Genomic DNA, 21,186 nt, shown 5'->3' with positions numbered 1-21,186 from the left:
GTTCACCCAGTAGGAGGGGCGCGAGAGCTTAACACGTTTGTGAATTAGTGACGTAATCACATTGCGTTTGACGTTTAGTTTGTCCTCATTGAGCCACCGTACGAGATTTGGCGGTATTATGGGAAATGCATGTAGAGGGGACTTAATTATACGTTTACATGTATATCAGAAATAGAAATTAGCTACGTTTAAGATTATTCTGATGGAGGGAATCAATGCTAAGTACGTGTCAAAGAAAATCAGCAAAACGAGATGGAGACCGGTCTCATCTTCGTCTTTACAGCAACCAGACATATTTGCTACTGGGTCTTGGGACAACGAGGTGGGTTTGCTAGTTAGCTAGCTAATGTCAACACAACGTTACTTTATTATTCTGTCAATAATAAGAAACCTTTCACTTAACTGTCGTTGCTAGCTAAAAGTGCTTAATTTGTAAATCGTGATGTCCCGGAACACATAGTGAGCGCGAGAGTGTTGTTATCCGGGTGGCTCAGTGAGGTAACGTTACCGGAACACATTGAGAAAAAGTGTCAAACACAACGTAGTAACCAAGTAACCTAATATAGATGGTGGTGAAACGGACAGCACTCCAAGGTGCTAATTTATTCAAAGCATTTTAGAAGTCACTGCAGTGTGCCCACATACTTGAGTATTGCAGCGGGGCTTAGCTACACAAGTCTGAATTTCTTATAGCCTCATTTTCTAGACATCAATGTTCAGCAACATATTTTTACGACACTGCAGTACACCTGCCATATGCACATACACTACCGTTCAAAAGTTTGGGGTCACAACAGAACAACAGTTCATCTGTGCTAACATAATTGCAAAAGGGTTTTCTGGTGATCAATTCGTCTTTTAAAATGATAAACTAGGATTAGCTAACACAACGTGCCATTGGAACACAGGAGTGATGGTTGCTGATAATGGGCCTCTGTACGTCTATGTAGATATTCCATTAAAGAAATCTGCCGTTTCCAGCTACAATAGTCATTTACAACATTAACAATGTCTACACTGTATTTCTGATCAATTTGATGTTATTTTAATGGACAACAAATGTGCTTTTCTTTCAAAAACAATGACATTTCTAAGTGACCCCAAACTTTTGAACGGTAGTGTATACTCCGCTGTGGGGCTTACAAGATCCGAATTTCATATCATTTTCAAGACATCGATGTAGCTGTAGAACAAATATCGCAATATAACTTCATAAAATACATAAATGTAAGCTACAGCAGAACACACATATGAGAATATATAGGCCTCCTGCCTATGTGATAATATGAAGCACATATTCAGATGAAACTTGTTCTGTGCTGTGAAGGTAAAGGACAAAATAATGGACTGCCTTAGTTTTTGAAACCTCCCACAATGACTCCCCATGTTTTACATTGATTTTTTATTTTTACTTTATTTAACTAGGCAAGTCAGTTAAGAACAAATTCTTATTTACAGTGACTTCCTACACCGGCCAAACCCGAATGACAATGGGCCTATTATGCACCGTCCTATAGGACTCCAAATCACAGTCGGTTGTGATACAGCCTGGAATCAAACCAGGGTGTCTATAGTGACGCCTCAAGCACTGAGATGTGGTGCCTTAGATCGCTGCGGCACTCGGGAGCCCCATGTCAAGTCCATTTAACTCCTGAGAGTGAAATTATTGCTCAAAGCCGTGAGGGGGCATGTGGCTGTGATGTTTAGCCTCCTAAGGCTGTTCTGAAGACTGGCTGTAGTGTCTTTTTTTTACATTTCATTTTGAGTGTTAACCTGGGTGTCCTCTTTAGTCTTGTCTACAAGGCTGCCACCAAATGCGCCTTTGTTCAGACATGTTCAAAAACCTTTTTTTCCGGAGGGCTCTGTTTGTTTTATGTCTGATGCATAGGATGTTAATTTACTGTACATTCCACCAACTATTTTGCTAGTGTAATCCCTCCAGTCATTTCTAGACCCAAGCTCCCTACCTTTTTGTTTGTTGTACAGTCCAACTTTGAATTTTGTATGACAAGCAAGGGGTTATGCGTTTGCTTGTTCTTGAACCGCAAATTGCAACTGCTCCAAGCACTTCGTCAGTGGATGCACCGTCTCCCTCTCCCTGACTCGCTAGTAGGCCTACTAGCTAGTGGAGGTGCCGGTGGTAATGCTGAACTGGCGAGATTAGTATTGCCATCAGGAACAGTTTGCCCCTCACTCCTTTTTTCCGGCACTGACAGTTCTCTGGCTCGTTCTTGTTTCGATTCACCATCTTTCTCTGGATTTTTGGACTTGAAAAATGTCAAACTCAATTGCCTTTACTTATCAACTATTTATTTGGAGTTCCCACGATTCAAATTTAGTAGGGAGATTACTAGGCTACGTGAGGTGATTACGTAGGGACTTCTTCACTATCTGACCACCACTACCAAGACCTGTGTCAAGATCAGTTACTTACCCCACTGGCCCTCCCCATAACCTCTATGTACAAGTAAGAGAGCAGGTCTGGAATCAGTGTGGCAGAATAGAAGGATCACCAAACTTTTTCATGATGGTCTTTCTGAGGAGCGGGAGAAATAGCGAGGGGGCAACTTGATTTAATGCTGATCGCTTTTATTTGAATGTTTAAAGTGCAAACAGTGAAATAATTAAAAAATCATGCAGCGAGAGATACCGGATCTGGGCAAATAGGTGCCGGAACAAACAAAGTCAAATCTGAGAGGTGTGGATCATATTCAGCTTAAATTAAGCACTAATAGCTAGTGTAACTTACCATCACTCAGCTCTTGAACATTTCTGTCTGATTGCATACCTCTAGCAAAATCTCTTTTTTTCAGGACAACAGCATTTCAATTTGGTCCATCGGAGAGAATGGGGTCTCCAGTATGGACGATGAATTTGAGGGAGACCCTCAATTATTATGCGAATACAAACATAATGGGGATGTTCTGGACCTTCAAGTAAGTTAATATACTATTAGGTGTAAAAATATTAGATATTATTGTACTGGTCCTGATTTTCAATATAATTATGTCATAATTGCAGTGGTGGAAAATTACTCAATTGTCATACTTGAGTAAAAGTAAAGATGCCTTAATAAAAAATGACTCAAGTGAAAGTCACCCAGTGAAATACTACTTGAGTAAAAGTATTTGGTTTTAAGTATACTTAAGTATCAAAAGTAAATGGAATTGATAAAATGTACTTAAGTATCAACAGTAAAAGTATAAACCATTTCAAATGGCTTATTATGCAAACTAGATGGCAAATTATTGTCCCCACTCCAAACAAAGCATTTGTATTTAATGAGTCTGCCAGATCAGAGGCAGTAATGATGACCATGGATGTTCTTTTAATAAGTGTGTGAATTGGACCATTTCCCTGTCAAAATGTAACGAGTACTTTTGGGTGTCAGGGAAAAGTTCTTGAATAAAAGGTACATCATTTTATTTAGGAATGTGGTGAACTAAAAGTTGGCAAAAACATAAATAGTAAAGTACAGATACCCAAAAAACTACTTAAGTAGTACTTTAAAGTATTTTTACTTTAGTAATTTACACCACTGCATAATTAAATGTCAATCTTACACTCCTTTTAGTTTCTGGATCAAGACAGAATAGTAACAGCGTCATCAACTGGAGCGGTGACTATCTTTCGGCATCACCACAACAGCCAGGTATGGATGTTACTTCACAAGACATAGTCATAATGAAGATATACCAACAATCATGGATACATCAATTACAAATGTCAAGTTAGCTTGTGTAGGACCTTGTTTTCAATAGCATCTATTTTCTCTTCTCTACAGACATTGTCTGTTTCTAAACTGTGGGAAAGAGCACATCATTATCCCTGCAACAACGCCCCATGTACTGGAGTTGTGTGTAACAGCCCTGAGATTGTCACAGTTGGGGAAGATGGAAGGATCATGCTCTTCAGAGCGGACCAGGAAGGAGTGCTGCGCACCATAGGTCTGAGGAGGAAACAATAGGTCCTTTATGTGCTAATAAGAGTGTATATAATTGTATGCTCTCCTGGCAATGGCCATTATTTTCTTAAAGGTTGCATTTTGAATTTGCAATGACATAGCCTTCATATCCATTTCCAAAAGTCAGCTGTAACTTCAAGTGAAATCTCACCCTTTAGCCAAGATGAAACTGACATAGTATTTTTCATTCCTGTCAGAAAAGGCTGACAGTAGCGCAATCCATGCTGTGACTTTCCTGAGGACTACAGAGATCCTTACCGTCAATTCTATTGGCCAGCTCAAACTATGGGACTTCAGGCAACCAGGCAATGAACCATCGCAGATTCTTTCATTGTAAGATGATTACATATTTGAGGAGCTGAAGTAAATCAGTTTTTCTGGTGCAACAACTTAATTGTGTAATGTCCTTTGTTGTTTTTTAAAAAGCTGCCATATGTATCTTTTTGGGCTACCCAACCAAATATTCACACAAAATGTGTTTTAGACCAGTTATTAATTAAAAGCAAGTATAAGAAGCGGTAGATCTGTTCTATGTGTGCAATTTCTATGCTTCCATGTTCTTGAGTTTCAGTTTTGCTTTTACTTTCGGTTTTGTACACCAGCTTCAAACAGCTGAAAATACAATATTTTTGTTTATGGAAACTGTATCAGTGGTTTAGAAGGTACAATGATTCTCTACACTATACTTGCTTATTTTGTTACGTAAACTGAAATTAAAATAACAATCAGGCATTTAGCAACCAAGAGATGACAGAGTGATTTCTGCATAGTGCATCTTTAAGTGTTGTTTTTGTCTTTTTTTGGGGGGGGCTTCTAGAACTGGAGACAGAGTCCCACTGCATTGTGTGGACAGGCACCCCAACCAACAACACATTGTGGCCACAGGGGGGCAGGATGGCATGCTCTGTATCTGGGACGTGAGACAAGGCAACATGCCCATTTCACTTATGGAGGCACACACTTCTGAAAGTAAGACATATTTATGGAAGTAGTTAATTCACTAAAACAGCAAGTCGATCTTCAATTTAAGGGTTTTAACTTATGTTTTTGTTGTCCTCACAGTGTGGGAGGTCCATTTTCATCCATCAAACCCAGGCCACCTGTTCTCATGCTCAGAGGATGGATCACTGTTGCATTGGGAGACTTCTTCAAATACAGACACACCATCCTTCTTACAAGGCAAGTCATCAGAAATATGTTTTCAAGGCTCACAGAGCAGGACTGTTGTGATTACTACCAAATGGGAAGTATTTGATATATCCACCTGGTTTTTTTATTTAGCAGGATTACATTACTGTAACACCAGTAATTTATTTATTTATTCACCAGGTGGACGGAACACAAGCATAATTTCTCGCAGCGCAATAGCCCCAGCAGGTGGGAACCAGTCCCTCATCAATGCCTGGCTGACTGGGGACTCTAGTAAGGGACACCTTGAGACCACTCACATGCTGCCTAGCCAAATGCTGTCTGTGAACAGTCTGGATGTACTGGGACAATGCTTGGTGTGTGGAACGGACGGAGAGGCTATTTATGTCAACAGACATGTCCCAATTTAAAAATAAATGTAAAAAATACAGTTCACATTATTTGACGGGCTGGCTGGACTTTATCTTGCCAGAAAATGCTGACCCTACCATTCCGCTTATTTACCCTGAGATGCACTGAGGTCGTAACGCAATCATAGTTACATTAAGACACTTGGAGCCGGCGCGAGATATGGGTTCGGAAAACATACCTCAATGCAGGGATGGGACATGCCACTGCACTCCAAATTGTACCTTTATCCACACTACTCCAAGAAGATTTATATACTGCTAGTTTTTGCGGAAAAATTCATTTTTCGTCTTCATGTTAGCTAGCAGCCATATCAGCCATTATGGAATAGCACATTGCGTTGAACAACAAAGGAGCTGATTGGCTGACACAACATTCCAAAATTGGCTGCGGTGGCTACTGTTACCTAGCATGAGGACAAAAAGGGCATGAGCAAAATTTCAATCTTCTCGATGGAGCAGTGTGGATAAATGTAACATTTGGAGGACAGTGGCATGTCCCATCCCTGCACTGAGGTACGTTTTCTCACTGTGTCTTAATGTAACCATGATTGCGTTCAGACCTCAGTGCGTAGCGGTAGGGTCGTTATCTTCAGGCAATTATTTAACTAATCTGATTGTTGAAATATTTTCCCAGTAAAAGGTCTTGCTCTTGAGGATTAGATCACCTTCATCAGGTGAAAGTATTTAGTAAATTGTATGATTGTTTTTGATATTCCTGAGGGAGGTTTAAGAAATTAAAAGCATACAGAGAGATCTTGGATTACCACAGAAATGTAGTTTACACTCTAAATTATGCTCAAAACCAATCACAGATAAAGCACTTGATTTTTGGGGAAGTCATACTGGTTGTATTCATGTAATTTAACTCCTGTGTTTTGAAATAAAATGCCTTTGCATAAATATGTTATCACTTATCCAATTATGCATCACATCATAAGACGATATATACACAATATGACACAACCATAATATGGACCACATTTAGGTCTAATTATAACATTTTATAGAATATAAACTTTTGACATCCATTTGTTTTCATTTTGTATGTATGTATTGTATTTGTTTTATGTTTATGAGTACTTAAGTATCAACAGTAAAAGTGGGGGGGTGAAAGGTGCTATCGCAGGGGACGATGGGAAAAACAACCTACACATCCGGGAAAGTTGTCTGTCAAGACAGGAATATTCAAGCCACAGTTGGGACACGGAGTAGCTGTAAAACGATTCACTTTCAAACTTCGTCTAAATCACTAGATTAACTAATTTAATCGCACTTTCTTTTTGATTTGAAGTCTGGAGATTTGATTAAAATAAGAATGCTTCTGAAGGTAAGTTAATTGACAACAACCTGTTAGCTAGCATGCTAGCAAACTTGGCTAGTGGTTGCTTTGCGACGCGAACAGGCCGTGGACAACCAGCAGCAGTTGGCTTTGGTAGATGGCTAGCTGATTAGCTATTTAACTGAAGTTGAGTCAGTAACTAGCTAAATACGTAGCATTTTATTCATCATTACCTTTTAGCTTTGTTGCTGGCTGGATTACATGTGTTTATTACATAACATCCTACAGTCGGTACTTTTAACTACAATATTTGGTAACGTTACCCGGCTAACTTAGCTACCAACACCATTTGTTTTCATGGTCACGTTTGCTAACTAACGTTAGTTTAGTTGATGGGTTGTAACTTAAGTTATAGCTTATAATTAATAGTTTAGTTTTGTAGCTATCTTCCATAATGAATTGTCTGAATATATTAATTGACAGAATCTGTTGGATCATTTCACTGCTCATATCTGGGAGATTGAATTAATTCCCATTTGCTGTGTTTTATCATCCCCAGGTATTCAGCAGGATGCAGATGTGAAGTGAATCGAGTCTTGAAGCTCTTCCTGGCCCCTGATACCCTCACAGTGACTCACTGCTGTGTGCTACCCTGTTGTCCCCCTTTGGCTGTCAATCTACATGTTCTTACATGAAGAGAGGGGAGAAACCCGAAGGATATCGACAGATGCGACCAAAGACTTTCCCTGCTAGCAACTACAGTGTTAACAGCCACCAGATGCTGCAGGAAATTCGGGAGAGTCTCCGGAACATGTCCCGGCCTTCTGACCCCCCTAAGGTGGACATGGGGGGTGCTGTTATAGTGGCGCCTGAAGACCCCAGGCAGCAAGGGCGCTGCAGCAACCCCAGAAACCCCTACCACAAAGCCTTGCAGGAGATTCGCAAGTCCCTGATGCCTTATGCCAATGAGCCCAACTCTTCTGGACGGACTGCAGAGGTTAACAAACAGATGTTGCTGGAGCTGCTGTCTGCTGGCTTTGATGAGGTATGGAGAAAATAATGTAAAAGTGGAAACAGTGCTTCAGCTAGGTATCTAGCGAAGGTGTGGACATGAGTCACATGATTTCGACACTAGATTTAGATTGACACACTACACGCACATAATTGACACTCCCACACAAAACGCATTCGCATACACTACATTCGCCCACACACTCATACTGACACACACACACTTTTACACTTATCATTTGCTGCTGCTACTCTGTTCTTTATTTTACTCTTATTATTATTATTATGATATGTTCTGATGCCTAGTCTCTTTACCCTGCATTCATGTACAGTGCATTCTGGAAGTATTCAGACCCCTTGACTTTTTCCATATTTTGTTACATTATACAGCCTTATTCTAAAATTTGATTCAATCGTTTTGTCCCTCATCAAATCAACACGCAAAACCCCATAATGACAAAGGGAAAACTTTTTTTAAATACATTTTTGCAGATAAATAAAAACTGAAATAACATTTACACAAGTTTTCAGACAGTACTTTGTTGAAGCACCTTATGCAGCGATTACAGCCTTGAGTCTTTTGGGGTATGACGCTACAAGCTTGGCACACCTGTATTTGGGGAGTTTCTCCCATTCTTCTCTGCAGATCCTCTCAAGCTCTGTCAGGTTGGATGGGGAGCATTGCTGCACAGCCATTTTCAGGTCTCCAGAGATGTTCAATTGGGTTCATGTCATGGCTCTGGCTGGGCCACTGAAGGACATCCAGAGACTTGTCTCGAAGCCACTCCTGCGTTGTCTTGGCTGTTTGCTTAGGGTCGTTGTCAAGGTTGGAAGGTGAACCTTTGCCCCAGTCAGTGGAAACCGGATACACATGAGCTCAATTTTGAGTCTCAAAGCAAATTGTCTGAATACTTATGTAAATAAGGTATTTCTGTTTTTTAATTTTTAATATATTTGCAACCATTTCTAAAAACCTGTTTTCTCTGTCATAATGGGGTATTGTGTGTGTATATTGCTGAAGATTATACAAAAATGTAAATCAATTTTAGAATAAGGCTGAAACGTAACAAAATACTTTCTGAAGGCGATATATATAAACTGATTGTTTAAAGCAAAACTACCAAAACGATTGCTGATGGGGAACCTGAACAATCAAAATAAAATATTGCAAGCCCTGTTCCGCAGGTATAGTTAGATGAGTTGTCCCCGGTAGCTTACTTTCCGTCCGGTAAAGCACCATTTTTCAACAGCGCATAGATAACAACAATAATTTTTACAAATTACATAGGTTGTCACTCAACTAATAAAGCCTAATGTCACGCAAGCCATTTGTGCCGCACAGATGTGCAAGTTCAGGAACAGGCAGCCTACCTCACGTTGGTCAGCACGCAGTTTGACTAGGCTACTGATATTGACTGTGGAGGTTAGGCTTGCAAAATATCTTGTAGTTGATCAATGGCTGTCAACACCGTTACATGCAGTTCGACACTGAAGGAGAGGAAGCATCAGTTGTCAAAAAAGTTTGGTATTTTCGGAAGGTAGAAAGAATTTAGTATGAGGCCCAAAAAATAGTTAACCGCCGATTTGTAAAGTCTGAATAGATTTTCTGACCGACGTATGCTACATTTGGATCAGTTTGGGGTCCGCGGACCTATGCACTTATAAACATTTAAATCGGGACCTATGTGTATCTGTGAATCATTAAATACCTAGTAACCAGCCCACTGAGCATCAACCATCACCGGACGTCCATAGATGATGAAAAGTCAGTCCAAATCAGAGGCAATCCTAGACGTCTGTTTCACAAGTTTGGACAGCATAACGTTAGTACAGTAGAGTATAGGTCAGTACAATACAGTACTGTATAGTAGTGCACACGAGTAATTTACTGTACTCTACTGTAATGCACTGAATTCTACTGTGCTGTGCGGTGCTCATTCTAATAATTGCCAGTGTAGAATAAGGAGGAAATTAAATGTTTCTACCTTTTGTACCTATTCGGAACACCTCAACATGAAGAGAATGACATTCATAGGTATGCATTTCTGTATAGTTCATAGAGTTGTATGGTTTAACTTTGCAATCAATATTTTTTTGTTTGGTAATTGGCATAAAAGTGACATCTGAGTGATTCTGTTACTGTGGAATTGCCCTAATGCTAAAGATGTTTTCAACTCGTCAGTCACAGGACTCCTGTATTCAGCACTGAAGCGGAGTATAAAATATTTTCAATGGTTCTTTAAAAAAAAATGTGCACAAAAAAGGCATGTATGATTTACATTGTATTTGACAGTTGTTGTGTAGTTCCTGTTAACTTGATCTGATGTTTGTCTAACAGTACCTTGAGCAACCCTTTTGTTTCAGGTATTAATAGCTAGTAAATGTATTGTGTGCAGGAAATGGTGATCCGTGCTCTGATGCAGACCAACAGTCGCAGCGTGGAGGCAGCCATAGAGTACATTAGTAAGATGAGCTACCAGGACCCTGTGAGGGAGCAGATGGTGGATGCCGCCGCCCGCCCCGTCAATGCAGGCATGAAAGCCCCCGGTAGGTGTCTGTCCTTTGTGACCGAACCTCTCCTTTTTCCAGGGTTGTTCACAGGAACTTGGCTACTGTTGTTGCAGAATCTAGGGCTAGACTATTTGTCGCTGGAGATGCAATAGATTGTTGTTGAGGGAACAAGATTCTGTTGAACAACTGCTTTGGGAGAAGGGAGTGTGTTTGAATTGAGAATGCTGTACAAGGCAAGGGTTTGCTCTCTTTTGATATAGCTGTAACATCTACTGAAAACACAACGATTCTTCTCTATATGCTGCTTTTTAACTGTAGTTTTTCTTTCCATCGTTGCAGGTTCCTCTCATATCCAGCAGCCTGTGCTGAGGAGGCAGAGCTGGAAGGATTCCAAGGAGTCCCTGGTTCAGAGACATGGCCACATGAGGGTGGAGGGGATGGTGTACCGTTCAGACAGCCCTGGACCCCAGGGTGACCTGGCAGGACGAGGCCCTCCCCCAGCCTTCCCACAGGGCCACCCTGGCAACAACCAACGGGTCAACCCTCCCCTACCCCCTCAGGTGCGCAGTGTCACCCCTCCCCCAAATAGGGGTGGAACCCCGCCTCCACCCTCCTGGGACAGTAACCCCTCCACCAAGCGCTTCTCTGGCAACATGGATTACCTGGTGCCCCGGATCTCTCCCGTTCCCCAAGGAGCCTGGCCCGATGGCTACTCAGCCCCCCAGAACCAGAGGGGTATCAGCCCAGTGCCCATGGGCCGTCAGCCCATCATCATGCAGAGCTCTGGGGGGAACAAGTTCAGCTTCCCATCCGGCTGGTCTCAGAACGGCTCCCCTCAACCAGACTACATGGGACACCAGAGTGGTAGTAGCAGACAACCCCCTCCCCCTTACCCAGTGAACCAGAGCAGCAGACAAAGCCCCACCGCTCAGCAGATGCAGGCCGGAGGTCCTGCCTCGTCCCCATCCTACATCAACGATGGTAACCTCCCCCAGTCCATGATGGTGCCTAACCGGAACAGTCACAATCTTGACATGTACAATCTTGACATGTACAACATAGGTGGGCCTCAGTCCTGGACCCAAGCCCCCCTCGGCCAGCCCCAGTCCTCCCCAGGTAGCAGCAACCAGGACATGTCCCCCTCATGGCAGCAGCACAGCATCCCTGTCCGATCCAACTCCTTCAACAGCCACCAGATGAGCAACAGGCAGGGCCACCCAGCAAGCTCCCAACCCTCTGCCACCACAGTGACAGCCATCACCCAGGCCCCCATCCTGAGGCCCGTTAAGAGTATGCGTGTGCAGAAGCCTGAACTACACACTGCTGTGGCCCCCACACACCCACCCTGGATGCACCATCCCCCACCCTCTCCATCTCCCACTACCTACCAGGAGCCTCTACCAGCAGCGCCCATGCCCCATGTACCCATTACAGTAGCAGAGGTGCCCAGTTACCAGGGTCCTCCACCCCCGTACCCCAAACACCTTCTCCAACAGCCTGCTGCACCCTGCCCTGCCTATGACCCAGGGCCCAAGCCCAGTACTGGGAGAGAGGAGGCTGCAGAGGAAGAGGAGTGTAGCAGCAGCTCTAATGACAAGCCAGAAGGCCCATACTCTGCTGCCATGGGAACAGAGAAGGAGAATAAACAGATCACCACATCTCCGGTGCCTATGCGCCGGAACAACAAAGACGAGGAGCGGCGAGGAGACCCCAGAGTGTCACTCTACTCTCCCCAGGCCTTCAAGTTCTTCATGGAGCAGCACGTTGAGAACGTCCTGAAGAACCACCAAATGAGGATCCATAGGAAGAAGCAGCTGGAGAGTGAGATGCAGAGGGTGAGTCCACAGGCACTACTTATAATTAGTGATGCACCGTTATTACATTTTTGACCAATAACAATATCCAATATTTTCCTTGACCAAAAAAAACTATACCTATATAATACAAAAAAATTGCGGCCTTTTAAGCATTCTAGTACGGTTAACACACACACACATGGACGCAGCGGTCTAAGGCACTGCATCTCAGTGCAAGAGGCGTCACTACAGTCCCTGGTTCGAATCCAGGCTGTATCACATCTGGCCATGATTGGGAGTCCCATAGGGCAGCGCACAATTGGTCCAGCATTGTCCGGGTGCGGTCGTCATTGTAAATAAGTGTTTGTTCTTAACTGAATTGCCTAGTTAAATAAAGGTTACACACACACCACACTGACAAAAGTTATTTTGTTACCATTTACAGTTGAAGTCGGAAGTTTACTTACACTTAGGTTGGAGTCAATAAAACTTGTTTTTCAACCACTCCGCTAGCGGAACATTGACAACATCCGGTGAAATTGCAGAGCACGAAATTCAAAATAAATTATTAGAAATATTTAACTTTCATAAAATCACTAGTGCAATACACCAAAATACAGCTTAACTTCTTGATAATCCAGACACCGTGTCAGATTTCAAAAAGTCTTTACAGCAAACCATGCTATTATCTGACGACAGCATCCCACCATACAAACACATGACAATCATATTTCAACCCGCCGGGCGCAACACAAAACTCAGAAATAACGATATAATTCATGCCTTACCTTTGAAGATCTTCTGTTGGCACTACAAAATGTCCCATAAACATCACAAATGGTCCTTTTGTTCGATAAACTCCGTCGTTATATCCCCAAAATGTCCATTTATTTGGCGCGTTTGATTCAGGAAAAACACCGGTTCCAACTCGCCCAACATGACTACAAATGATCTAAAAGGTTACCTGTAAACTTGGTCCAAACATTTCAAACAACTTTCCTAATCCAACTTTAGGTATTTTAAAACGTAAATAATCGATCAAATTTAAGACAGAATAAACTGTGTTCAATAGCGGATAAAAATGAAAGTGGAGCGAGCGCCAGGTCGCACGCACCAAACAAAACAGAACGCTAGACTCGACACCCAGAAAGGAAAGCGCTACTTCTTCAGAGAAGTTCAGAGAAGAAAAAGTCATGGAAGAGACAAAAAGTGAGTAAAAAACACCCTAAATATGTTTAGAACTACAAATGAGCAAGCTGCAGAGAGTGGCACACACAGTGAATAAGAACCAGATATTTGAGTCTTTACTCCTCCTCCTTCAGCACTTTATGGACCCCATTGTTAATCCCCGTCATAACAGAGGCATTGTCAGTCCCTATCCCCAGGAGTTTCTCTTTTTTAAGACAACACTTCTCGAGGAAAGCCACAACAGCACGGGCTATAGATTTTGCATCTCCTCCCTCCAACTCAACAAGCCCCAGAAAAGTTGAAACAATTGTCTGCTTGGTGTCACTAAAGTACCTTATCACAACCCCCAGGTACTTAGAAACACTTACATCTGTGGACTCATCATTGTTTTGGGTGGAACTGTTGTTATAAGGCTTTGCCTTTTGAGTATGTTTTTGAGTTGTCATGCCTTTTTACATCACTAAGTTTGGTGTAGAAATCAGCCTTACAATACAGGCAGTATGCCCGTGTATCATCTCCAATAAACGTGTTCAGCCAGCCTTTGAATTCAGGGTTTGATTCCCACTCCTTTCTGTATTTTTGCGTGTATAGTTTAGACTGAGACATTATGAGTTAGCCAGCTAGATGTTTAGCTTATGTCACAGAGATGCAGTGGACAAGGTGAGTAAGTGACTGAGGCTGTGTGAGTCAAATGCAGTGATTTATTTTGGTGCAGTGATTTAGTTTAGACAAAGAACATTTTACATTTACATCCCGCCCTGAATGTAAGCCAGGGCGGGATCAGCCAGCGGCGGATTCCCGCATGTGCGATTCATTTGCAGTCTGGACGCAGAGGGGTGAACATCTCCTGCTCTGACTGCAGCTGGGAGGGAATTTGGTCCAATTCACAGGAATACAGGGTAATACATTATCAACTGAAAAGCCAAAATATACACACATGGATTTCGAATGTCCTCACGCAGTCCTAGTTTTCAATATTTCTCTCTTTCTTACTATTTCTTTCCTGTTCAAGCTGTATGTTAATAGTTTTTTAATGTTCTATTCTTTCTGTCTGCTTCGCTCTCTCTTTCTCTCCTGTTCTCTACTTGCTGTCACTAACAGCTGGTGTAGAAGGTTAAAGTATCATCTATCAATGCCGTGACCTGAATAGTCCACACAGATCAGTGACCAAGTAAGCCGCTGTTGAAAGATTTACCTTTTTTTAATTGAACAGCATGAAGCCCTCTGCTGACTGACAGCGACACACCAACTCCGTAGGGAGAGGCATGCCTGTCCATCCACTTCCATGATTGTGCTCCACTGCAGCATATATTAACACCTTGCTTGCCAAGAATACCAGCCTTATTGAGAACGTCTGCTATATACACAAAAGTATGTGGACACCACTTCAAATGAGTGGATTCGGTTATTTCAGCCACATCCGTTACTGACAGGTGTATAAAATCGAGCACACAGCCAGGCAATCTCTATAGACAAACACTGGCTGTAGAATAGCCTCACTGAAGAGCTCAGTGACTTTCAACATGATACTGTCATAGGATGCCACCTTTCCAACAAGTCAGTTTGTCAAATTTCTGCCCTGCTAGAGATGCCCTGGTCAACTGTAAGTGAAACATCTAGGAGCAACAACAGCTCAGCCGCAAAGTGGTAGGCCACACAAGCTTACAGAACGGGACCGCCGAGTGCTGAAGCGCATACAAATCATCTGTCCATGAAATGGGTTTTCATGGCCGAGCAGCCGTACAAAAGCCTAAGATGTGCACCATGTGCATTCCCAAGCGTCGGCTGGAGTAGTGTAAAGCTCCCCGCCATTGGACTCTGGAGCAGTGGAAACGCGTTCTCTGGGGTCATGAATCATGCTTCACCATCTGGCAGTCCAACGGACTAATCTGGGTTTGGCAGATGCCAAGAGAACGCTACTTGCCTGAATGCATAGTGCCAACTGTAAAGTTTGGTGGAGGAGGAATATTGGTCTGGGGCTGTTTTTTTGTGGTTCGAGCTAGGCCTCTTAGTTCCAGTGAAGGGACATCTTAACACTACAGCATACAATGACATTTAGACAATTCTGTGCTTCCAACTTTGTGGCAACAGTTTGGGGAAGGTCCTTTCCTGTTTCAACATGATAATGCCCCTGTGCACAAAGCGAGGTCCATACAGAAATAGTTTGTCGAGATCGGTGTGGAAGAACTTGACTGGCCTGCACAGAGCCTTGACACCTTTGGGATAAATTGGAACGCCGACTGCGAGCCAGGCCTAATCGCCCAATATCAGTGCCTGACCTCACTAAGGCTCTCGTGGCTGAATGGAAGCAGCAATGTTCCAACATCTAGTGGAAAGCCTTACCAGAAGAGTGGAGGCTGGTATAGAAGCAAAGGGGGGACCGACTCTATATCATTGCCCATGATTTTGGAATGAGATGTTCAACAAGCAGGTGTCCACATACCTTTGGTCATATGGTGTATCTTTTGGTTTTTTTTAACCTGTGTTCTCCAATGTTTTAATCGTTACTATTTTGTGTTACCTTACCTTGGCCTGCATCCTACCAGTTTGAATTCATTGCTTTGCTAATGCATCTTGGTTGTTTTATTTTATGTGCCTAGTGAGTATTCTGTGGTGCTCTCTTAAATAAACCATCTCCATGACGGGCCTGAATATAAATTGTCATCTTTTGCTATTTAGGTTGGGTTGTCAGGGGATGCCCAGGAGCAGATGCGCATGATGCTGTCTCAGAAAGAGTCCAACTACATCCGACTGAAGCGGGCCAAGATGGACAAGTCCATGTTCAAGAGGATCAAGACCCTGGGCATCGGAGCCTTTGGAGAGGTGTGTCTAGCCCGGAAGGAGGACACGGGAGCCCTGTACGCCATGAAGACGCTGCGCAAGAAGGACGTTCTCCTCAGGAACCAGGTGGCCCACGTCAAGGCAGAGCGAGACATCCTGGCTGAGGCTGATAATGAGTGGGTGGTGCGGCTCTACTACTCCTTCCAGGACAAGGACAACCTGTACTTTGTGATGGACTACATCCCTGGGGGTGACATGATGAGTCTGCTGATCAGGCTGGGCCTCTTCAAAGAGGACTTGGCTCAGTTCTACATCGCTGAGCTCACCTGCGCCGTGGAGAGCGTGCACAAGATGGGCTTCATCCACCGCGACATCAAGCCAGACAACATCCTCATAGACCGTGACGGACACATCAAGCTCACCGACTTTGGGCTCTGCACCGGCTTCCGTTGGACGCACGACTCAAAGTACTACCAGAGTGGTTAGTATGATCCATCCCTTAAGATGATTGTTGCTGCTTCAATCCAAGAGGATGTTTTGGCCTTTGGGGTAACACTGTTCTCCCTCTCTTCATTGTCAGTAAAGCCAAGCTAATCTTTGTGTCGTGTGTGTCTCTCCGTAGGAGACCATGTTCGGCAGGACAGCATGGACTTCAGTAAGGAATGGGAGCAGGACCCAGCTAACTGTCGCTGCGCAGACCGGCTCAAGCCCCTGGAGAGGAGGAAGGCGAGGCAACACCAGCGCTGCCTGGCCCACTCCCTGGTGGGGACACCCAACTACATTGCTCCAGAGGTGCTGCTCAGAACAGGTAAGCCTGTGTAAGAGAGAGTTGAATCTGCTATGGGGAGTTGGAAATATAATTGGTGATGTTTGAATTACTAGTGTAGAAGTGACATTTTAAGCGTAATGTGTGAAAGGTTATTTTTCTCTTGTGCGCCATGTTATTGTCGCTAACATGTGACTGTGTTAACTCTCTGTTCAAGGATACACCCAACTGTGTGATTGGTGGAGTGTTGGTGTCATTCTGTATGAAATGGTGGTTGGGCAGCCTCCTTTCTTAACAACTACACCCCTGGAAACCCAGCTCAAGGTAAATCAACCAGTTAAAAATGTGGGCCTGGCTTGTCAGGTGTTGTCCTCTGCGCTCTATTAAACGCTCTGGTTCTGTCTCGTACGCAGGTGATAAACTGGCAGACCACCCTGCACATCCCCCCTCAAGCCAAGCTGAGCCCCGAGGCATCGGACCTCATCATTAAACTATGCCGCGGCCCCGAGGATCGCCTCGGCAAGAACGGCGCCGACGAGATCAAGGTGCAGCCCTTCTTCAAGACCATCGACTTCTCTAGTGACCTGCGGCAGATGCAGCCGGCCCCCTACGTACCCACCATCGCTCACTGCACAGACACCTCCAACTTTGACCCGGTGGACCCAGACAAGCTGTGGAGCAGAGATAACGAAGCCGAGGGCAAACACAATGACACCCTTAATGGTTGGTTCAAGAACGGCAAGCACCCCGAGCACGCCTTCTACGAGTTCACCTTCCGCCGCTTCTTTGACGACAACGGCCACCCCTACAGCTGTCCCAAGCCCATTGGCATAGAGTATGAGGAGGGATCTGATGGGGACGAGGCAGACTCTGAGGCCCCGGCACAGGAGGAGGGAGACCAGGAAGAGAGCCGCAGGGGGGCACAGGGCCGTGATTTGGTCTATGTGTAGTATCTTCTATAAACATCTTTGTTCTGCTGGTTTATTGGTACATAATGTCTTTGAAACAGGTTGCTGGTTTGTCAGAGAGCGGGTCAGGAGTTGGATATATGACGTGTGTGTGTGGACGTGTTTAACTGTTCTTGTGGGGACCAGAAGTCAAATGCTATTTCTATGGGGTTTAGGGTTAAGGTTAGAATTAGGGTTAGAATTACATTAAGGGTTAGGTGCTAGGGTTAAGGTTAGGGAAAATCGAATTTTGAATGGGACTGAATTGTGTACAAGACTGTGTTCTCAGCCCCTTCTTCTGCGGAACAATTAGGACCAGATATAATTGTACCATACAGAACAGATACATGGTACACATAACTACACTACAGTATAGTCTCTCTACACTACAGTCTGTAGGAGGAGGGTTTAGTCTTTCACACTACAGGTGTATTCATGGAGTTGTACAGGGTAAGCTTTATATGCTGTCTGACATTGAACAGACCAAGGAATTGAAAGCAAAAATATCAGGGTGCTCTTCGAAGACTTATAAACCCTGTTTTAAGCCTTCCTTTATTAAGGATACTACAAACTGGTGATGCTAGTTGATACTCATAAGTATGGGATTTATTTTTTTTACTTTATTTTTTGACAATTGTCTTAATTTATATTTTAATAGGTCTATTGCAATGGGGATATATTAGTGATATCACTCTGGTAGAATTTGCAGGGATAAGTACATCTTGAATTTTTCATTGCTGTGCCTTTGATCTTCTGCTCTTTCACCAAATACTGTATAGAGGGGCATTTTAAACTAGACTTAGTTGATTGAACTAGGGATTTGTGTATTTTTCTAATTTATACATAACATTTATTTATAAATTGTTGTACACATTTGATGTAAATATTTTCTCTATCTATTTGATTGGTTAGTTGATATTCATTAGGGCAGGCCCTCCGCATTATTCAAATCTCTTTCCTGTAATAATTGGTAGTGATCATTCCACTGTCTATTTCGTTTCCTTGTTTCTGAAAAAGGCCAATCTGAAAGGTACCTTTTTATATAATGAAACTAAAGTAAATGAAGAGATGGCATGACTGGGGCCGACAGGCTCTGTTATGCTATGTACAGGGCATTTTCTTCTCTCTCATTCACTTCCACAGTAGCATCTGCCTTCATCACTTCTGACATAGTGTCTCAACCAAGCACTATGCTGTGTATGTATGAGCTCACTGACACGTCGAACCTGTTCACGAAGGACTGATACCATACTGAAAAAGGAATTATAAATTGGCAGTCTTTAGTAGCTCATAGTGGATAGATGGGTCACCTCCCCTATCCCATATTTTGCCTTTATTAGTGACTTGGAAATATTTTGATGTAGTTGTAATATGCATTGTTTTTGTTGAAATCATGTAAAGATGACATAATTAGATTTATGGTGTAAATGTTTTGGGAGGGGGATTGGGAGAAGGGCTAATGAATAAAGAATGTAAAGCACTTCCACAAATTCCATTTTCTTGGCCTTTCACACCTGGAACTATCCAATACAGGCTGCTCTATAGTACTCTCCAGGGGTATTCAACTCTTACCCTATGAGGTCTGGAGCCTGCTGGTTTTGTGCTCGATATGATAATTGGCCACACCTGGTATCCCGGGTCTAAATCAGTCACTGAACAGTGTTGGGAAAAGTACCAAATGGTCATACTTGAGTAAAAGTAAAGATAACTTAATAGAAAATGAGTCAAGTGAAAGTCACTCAGTACAATCCTACTTGAGTAAAAGTCAAAAGTATTTGGTTTTAAATATTAAGGATCAAAACTAAATGTAATTGCTCAAATATACTTAGGTATTAAAAGTAAAAGTATAAATCATTTCAAATGTCTTATTTTAAGCATACCAGATGGCACCATTTTATTGTTTTTTAAATTTACGGACAGCCAGGAGCACGCTCCAACACTCATACATAATCTAAAAGGAAGCATGTGTTCAGTGAGTCTGCCAGATCAGAGGCAGTAGAGATGACCAGGGACATTCTCTTGATAAGCGTGTACTTTAGAATATTTTCCTGTCCTGCTAAGCATTCAAAATGTAATTATTATTTTTGGATGTCAGGGAAAATACACTGCTCAAAAAAATAAAGGGAACAATAAAATAACACATCCTAGATCTGAATGAATGAAATATTCTTATTAAATACTTTTTTCTTTACATAGTTGAATGTGCTGACAACAAAATCACACAAAAATGATCAATGGAAATTAAATTTATCAACCCATGGAGGTCTGGATTTGAAGTCACACACTACAGGCTGATCCAACTTTGAGTCAAAATGAGGCTCAGTAGTGTGTGTGGCCTCCACGTGCCTGTATGACCTCCCTACAACGCCTGGGCATGCTCCTGATGAGGTGGCGGATGGTCTCCTGAGGGATCTCCTCCCAGACCTAGACTAAAGCATCCGCCAACTCCTGGACAGTCTGTGGTGCAACGTGGCGTTGGTGGATGGAGCGAGACATGATGTCCCAGATGTGCTCAATTGGATTCAGGTCTGGGGAACGGGCGGGTCAGTCCATAGCATCAATGCCAACCTCTTGCAGGAACTGCTGACACACTCCAGCCACATGAGGTCTAGCATTGTCTTGCATTAGGAGGAACCCAGGGCCAACCGCACCAGCATATGGTCTCACAAGGGGCTACCTCTGGCGAGCACATGGAGGGCTGTGCGGCCCCCCAAAGAAATGCCACCCCACACCATGACTGACCCACCGCCAAACCGGTCATGCTGGAGGATGTTGCAGGCAGCAGAACGTTTTCCACTGCGTCTCCAGACTCTGTCAGGTCTGTCACATGTGCTCAGTGTGAACCTGCTTTCATCTGTGAAGAGCACAGGGCGCCAGTGGCGAATTTGCCAATCTTGGTGTTCTCTGGCAAATGCCAAACGTCCTGCACGGTGTTGGGCTGTAAGCACAACCCCCACCTGTGGACGTCAGGCCCTCATACCACCCTCATGGAGTCTGTTTCTGACCGTTTGAGCAGACACATGCACATTTGTGGCCTGCTGGAGGTCATTTTGCAGGGCTCTGGCAGTGCTCCTCCTGCTCCTCCCTGCACAAAAGCAGAGGTAGTGGTCCTGCTGCTGGGTTGTTGCCCTCCTACGGCCTCCTCCACGTCTCCTGATGTACTGGCCTGTCTCCTGGTAGCGACTCCATGCTCTGGACACTACGCTGACAGACACAGCAAACCTTCTTGCCACAACTCGCATTGATGTGCCATCCTGGATGAGCTGCACTAACTGTGCCACTTGTGTGGGTTGTAGACTCCGTCTCATGCTACCACTAGAGTGAAAGCACCGCCAGCATTCAAAAGTGACCAAAACATCAGCCAGGAAGCATAGGAACTGAGAA

At 43.5% G+C, this 21,186-nt stretch overlaps 2 protein-coding genes across 2 annotated transcripts; both read left to right on the top strand.

Annotated features, from left to right (window-relative positions):
• Window positions 1–70: 70 nt before the first annotated feature.
• LOC110522162 (nucleoporin Nup43) lies at window positions 71–6,423 on the top strand. Its single transcript, XM_021600313.2, has 8 exons — window positions 71–322; window positions 2,814–2,936; window positions 3,575–3,652; window positions 3,785–3,947; window positions 4,162–4,297; window positions 4,782–4,933; window positions 5,027–5,143; window positions 5,294–6,423. The coding sequence occupies exons 1-8, from the start codon at window positions 203–205 to the stop codon at window positions 5,521–5,523; spliced, it is 1,119 nt and encodes a 372-aa protein (XP_021455988.2). The 5' UTR covers window positions 71–202; the 3' UTR covers window positions 5,524–6,423.
• Window positions 6,424–6,639: 216 nt separating this feature from the next.
• Window positions 6,640–19,288, top strand: LOC110522160 (serine/threonine-protein kinase LATS1). Its single transcript, XM_021600310.2, has 8 exons — window positions 6,640–6,850; window positions 7,362–7,847; window positions 10,210–10,360; window positions 10,664–12,159; window positions 15,988–16,570; window positions 16,712–16,897; window positions 17,073–17,179; window positions 17,269–19,288. Exons 2-8 carry the CDS (start codon window positions 7,494–7,496, stop codon window positions 17,803–17,805), a joined length of 3,414 nt encoding a protein of 1,137 aa, XP_021455985.1. The 5' UTR covers window positions 6,640–6,850; window positions 7,362–7,493; the 3' UTR covers window positions 17,806–19,288.
• The last annotated feature ends 1,898 nt before the right edge of the window (window positions 19,289–21,186 follow it).

This window comes from Oncorhynchus mykiss, chromosome 4 (assembly GCF_013265735.2).
Source record: "Oncorhynchus mykiss isolate Arlee chromosome 4, USDA_OmykA_1.1, whole genome shotgun sequence".
Lineage (NCBI taxonomy): Eukaryota > Metazoa > Chordata > Actinopteri > Salmoniformes > Salmonidae > Oncorhynchus > Oncorhynchus mykiss.
Note: the sequence above shows the minus strand (reverse complement) of the source record. Positions and strands in the feature narration are given on the sequence as shown.

Excerpts from the sequence above, each read along its gene's own strand:
- LOC110522160 (XM_021600310.2), top strand. The coding sequence starts at position 7,494 with ATGAAGAGAGGGGAGAAACCCGAAGGATATCGACAGATGCGACCAAAG. Across the intron at positions 10,361-10,663 it reads TGCAGGCATGAAAGCCCCCG|GTTCCTCTCATATCCAGCAG; the intron begins GTAGGTGTCTGT and ends CCATCGTTGCAG. Across the intron at positions 12,160-15,987 it reads TGGAGAGTGAGATGCAGAGG|GTTGGGTTGTCAGGGGATGC; the intron begins GTGAGTCCACAG and ends TTTGCTATTTAG.
- LOC110522162 (XM_021600313.2), top strand. The coding sequence starts at position 203 with ATGGAGGGAATCAATGCTAAGTACGTGTCAAAGAAAATCAGCAAAACG. Across the intron at positions 3,653-3,784 it reads GGCATCACCACAACAGCCAG|ACATTGTCTGTTTCTAAACT; the intron begins GTATGGATGTTA and ends TCTTCTCTACAG. Across the intron at positions 4,298-4,781 it reads CCATCGCAGATTCTTTCATT|AACTGGAGACAGAGTCCCAC; the intron begins GTAAGATGATTA and ends GGGGGCTTCTAG.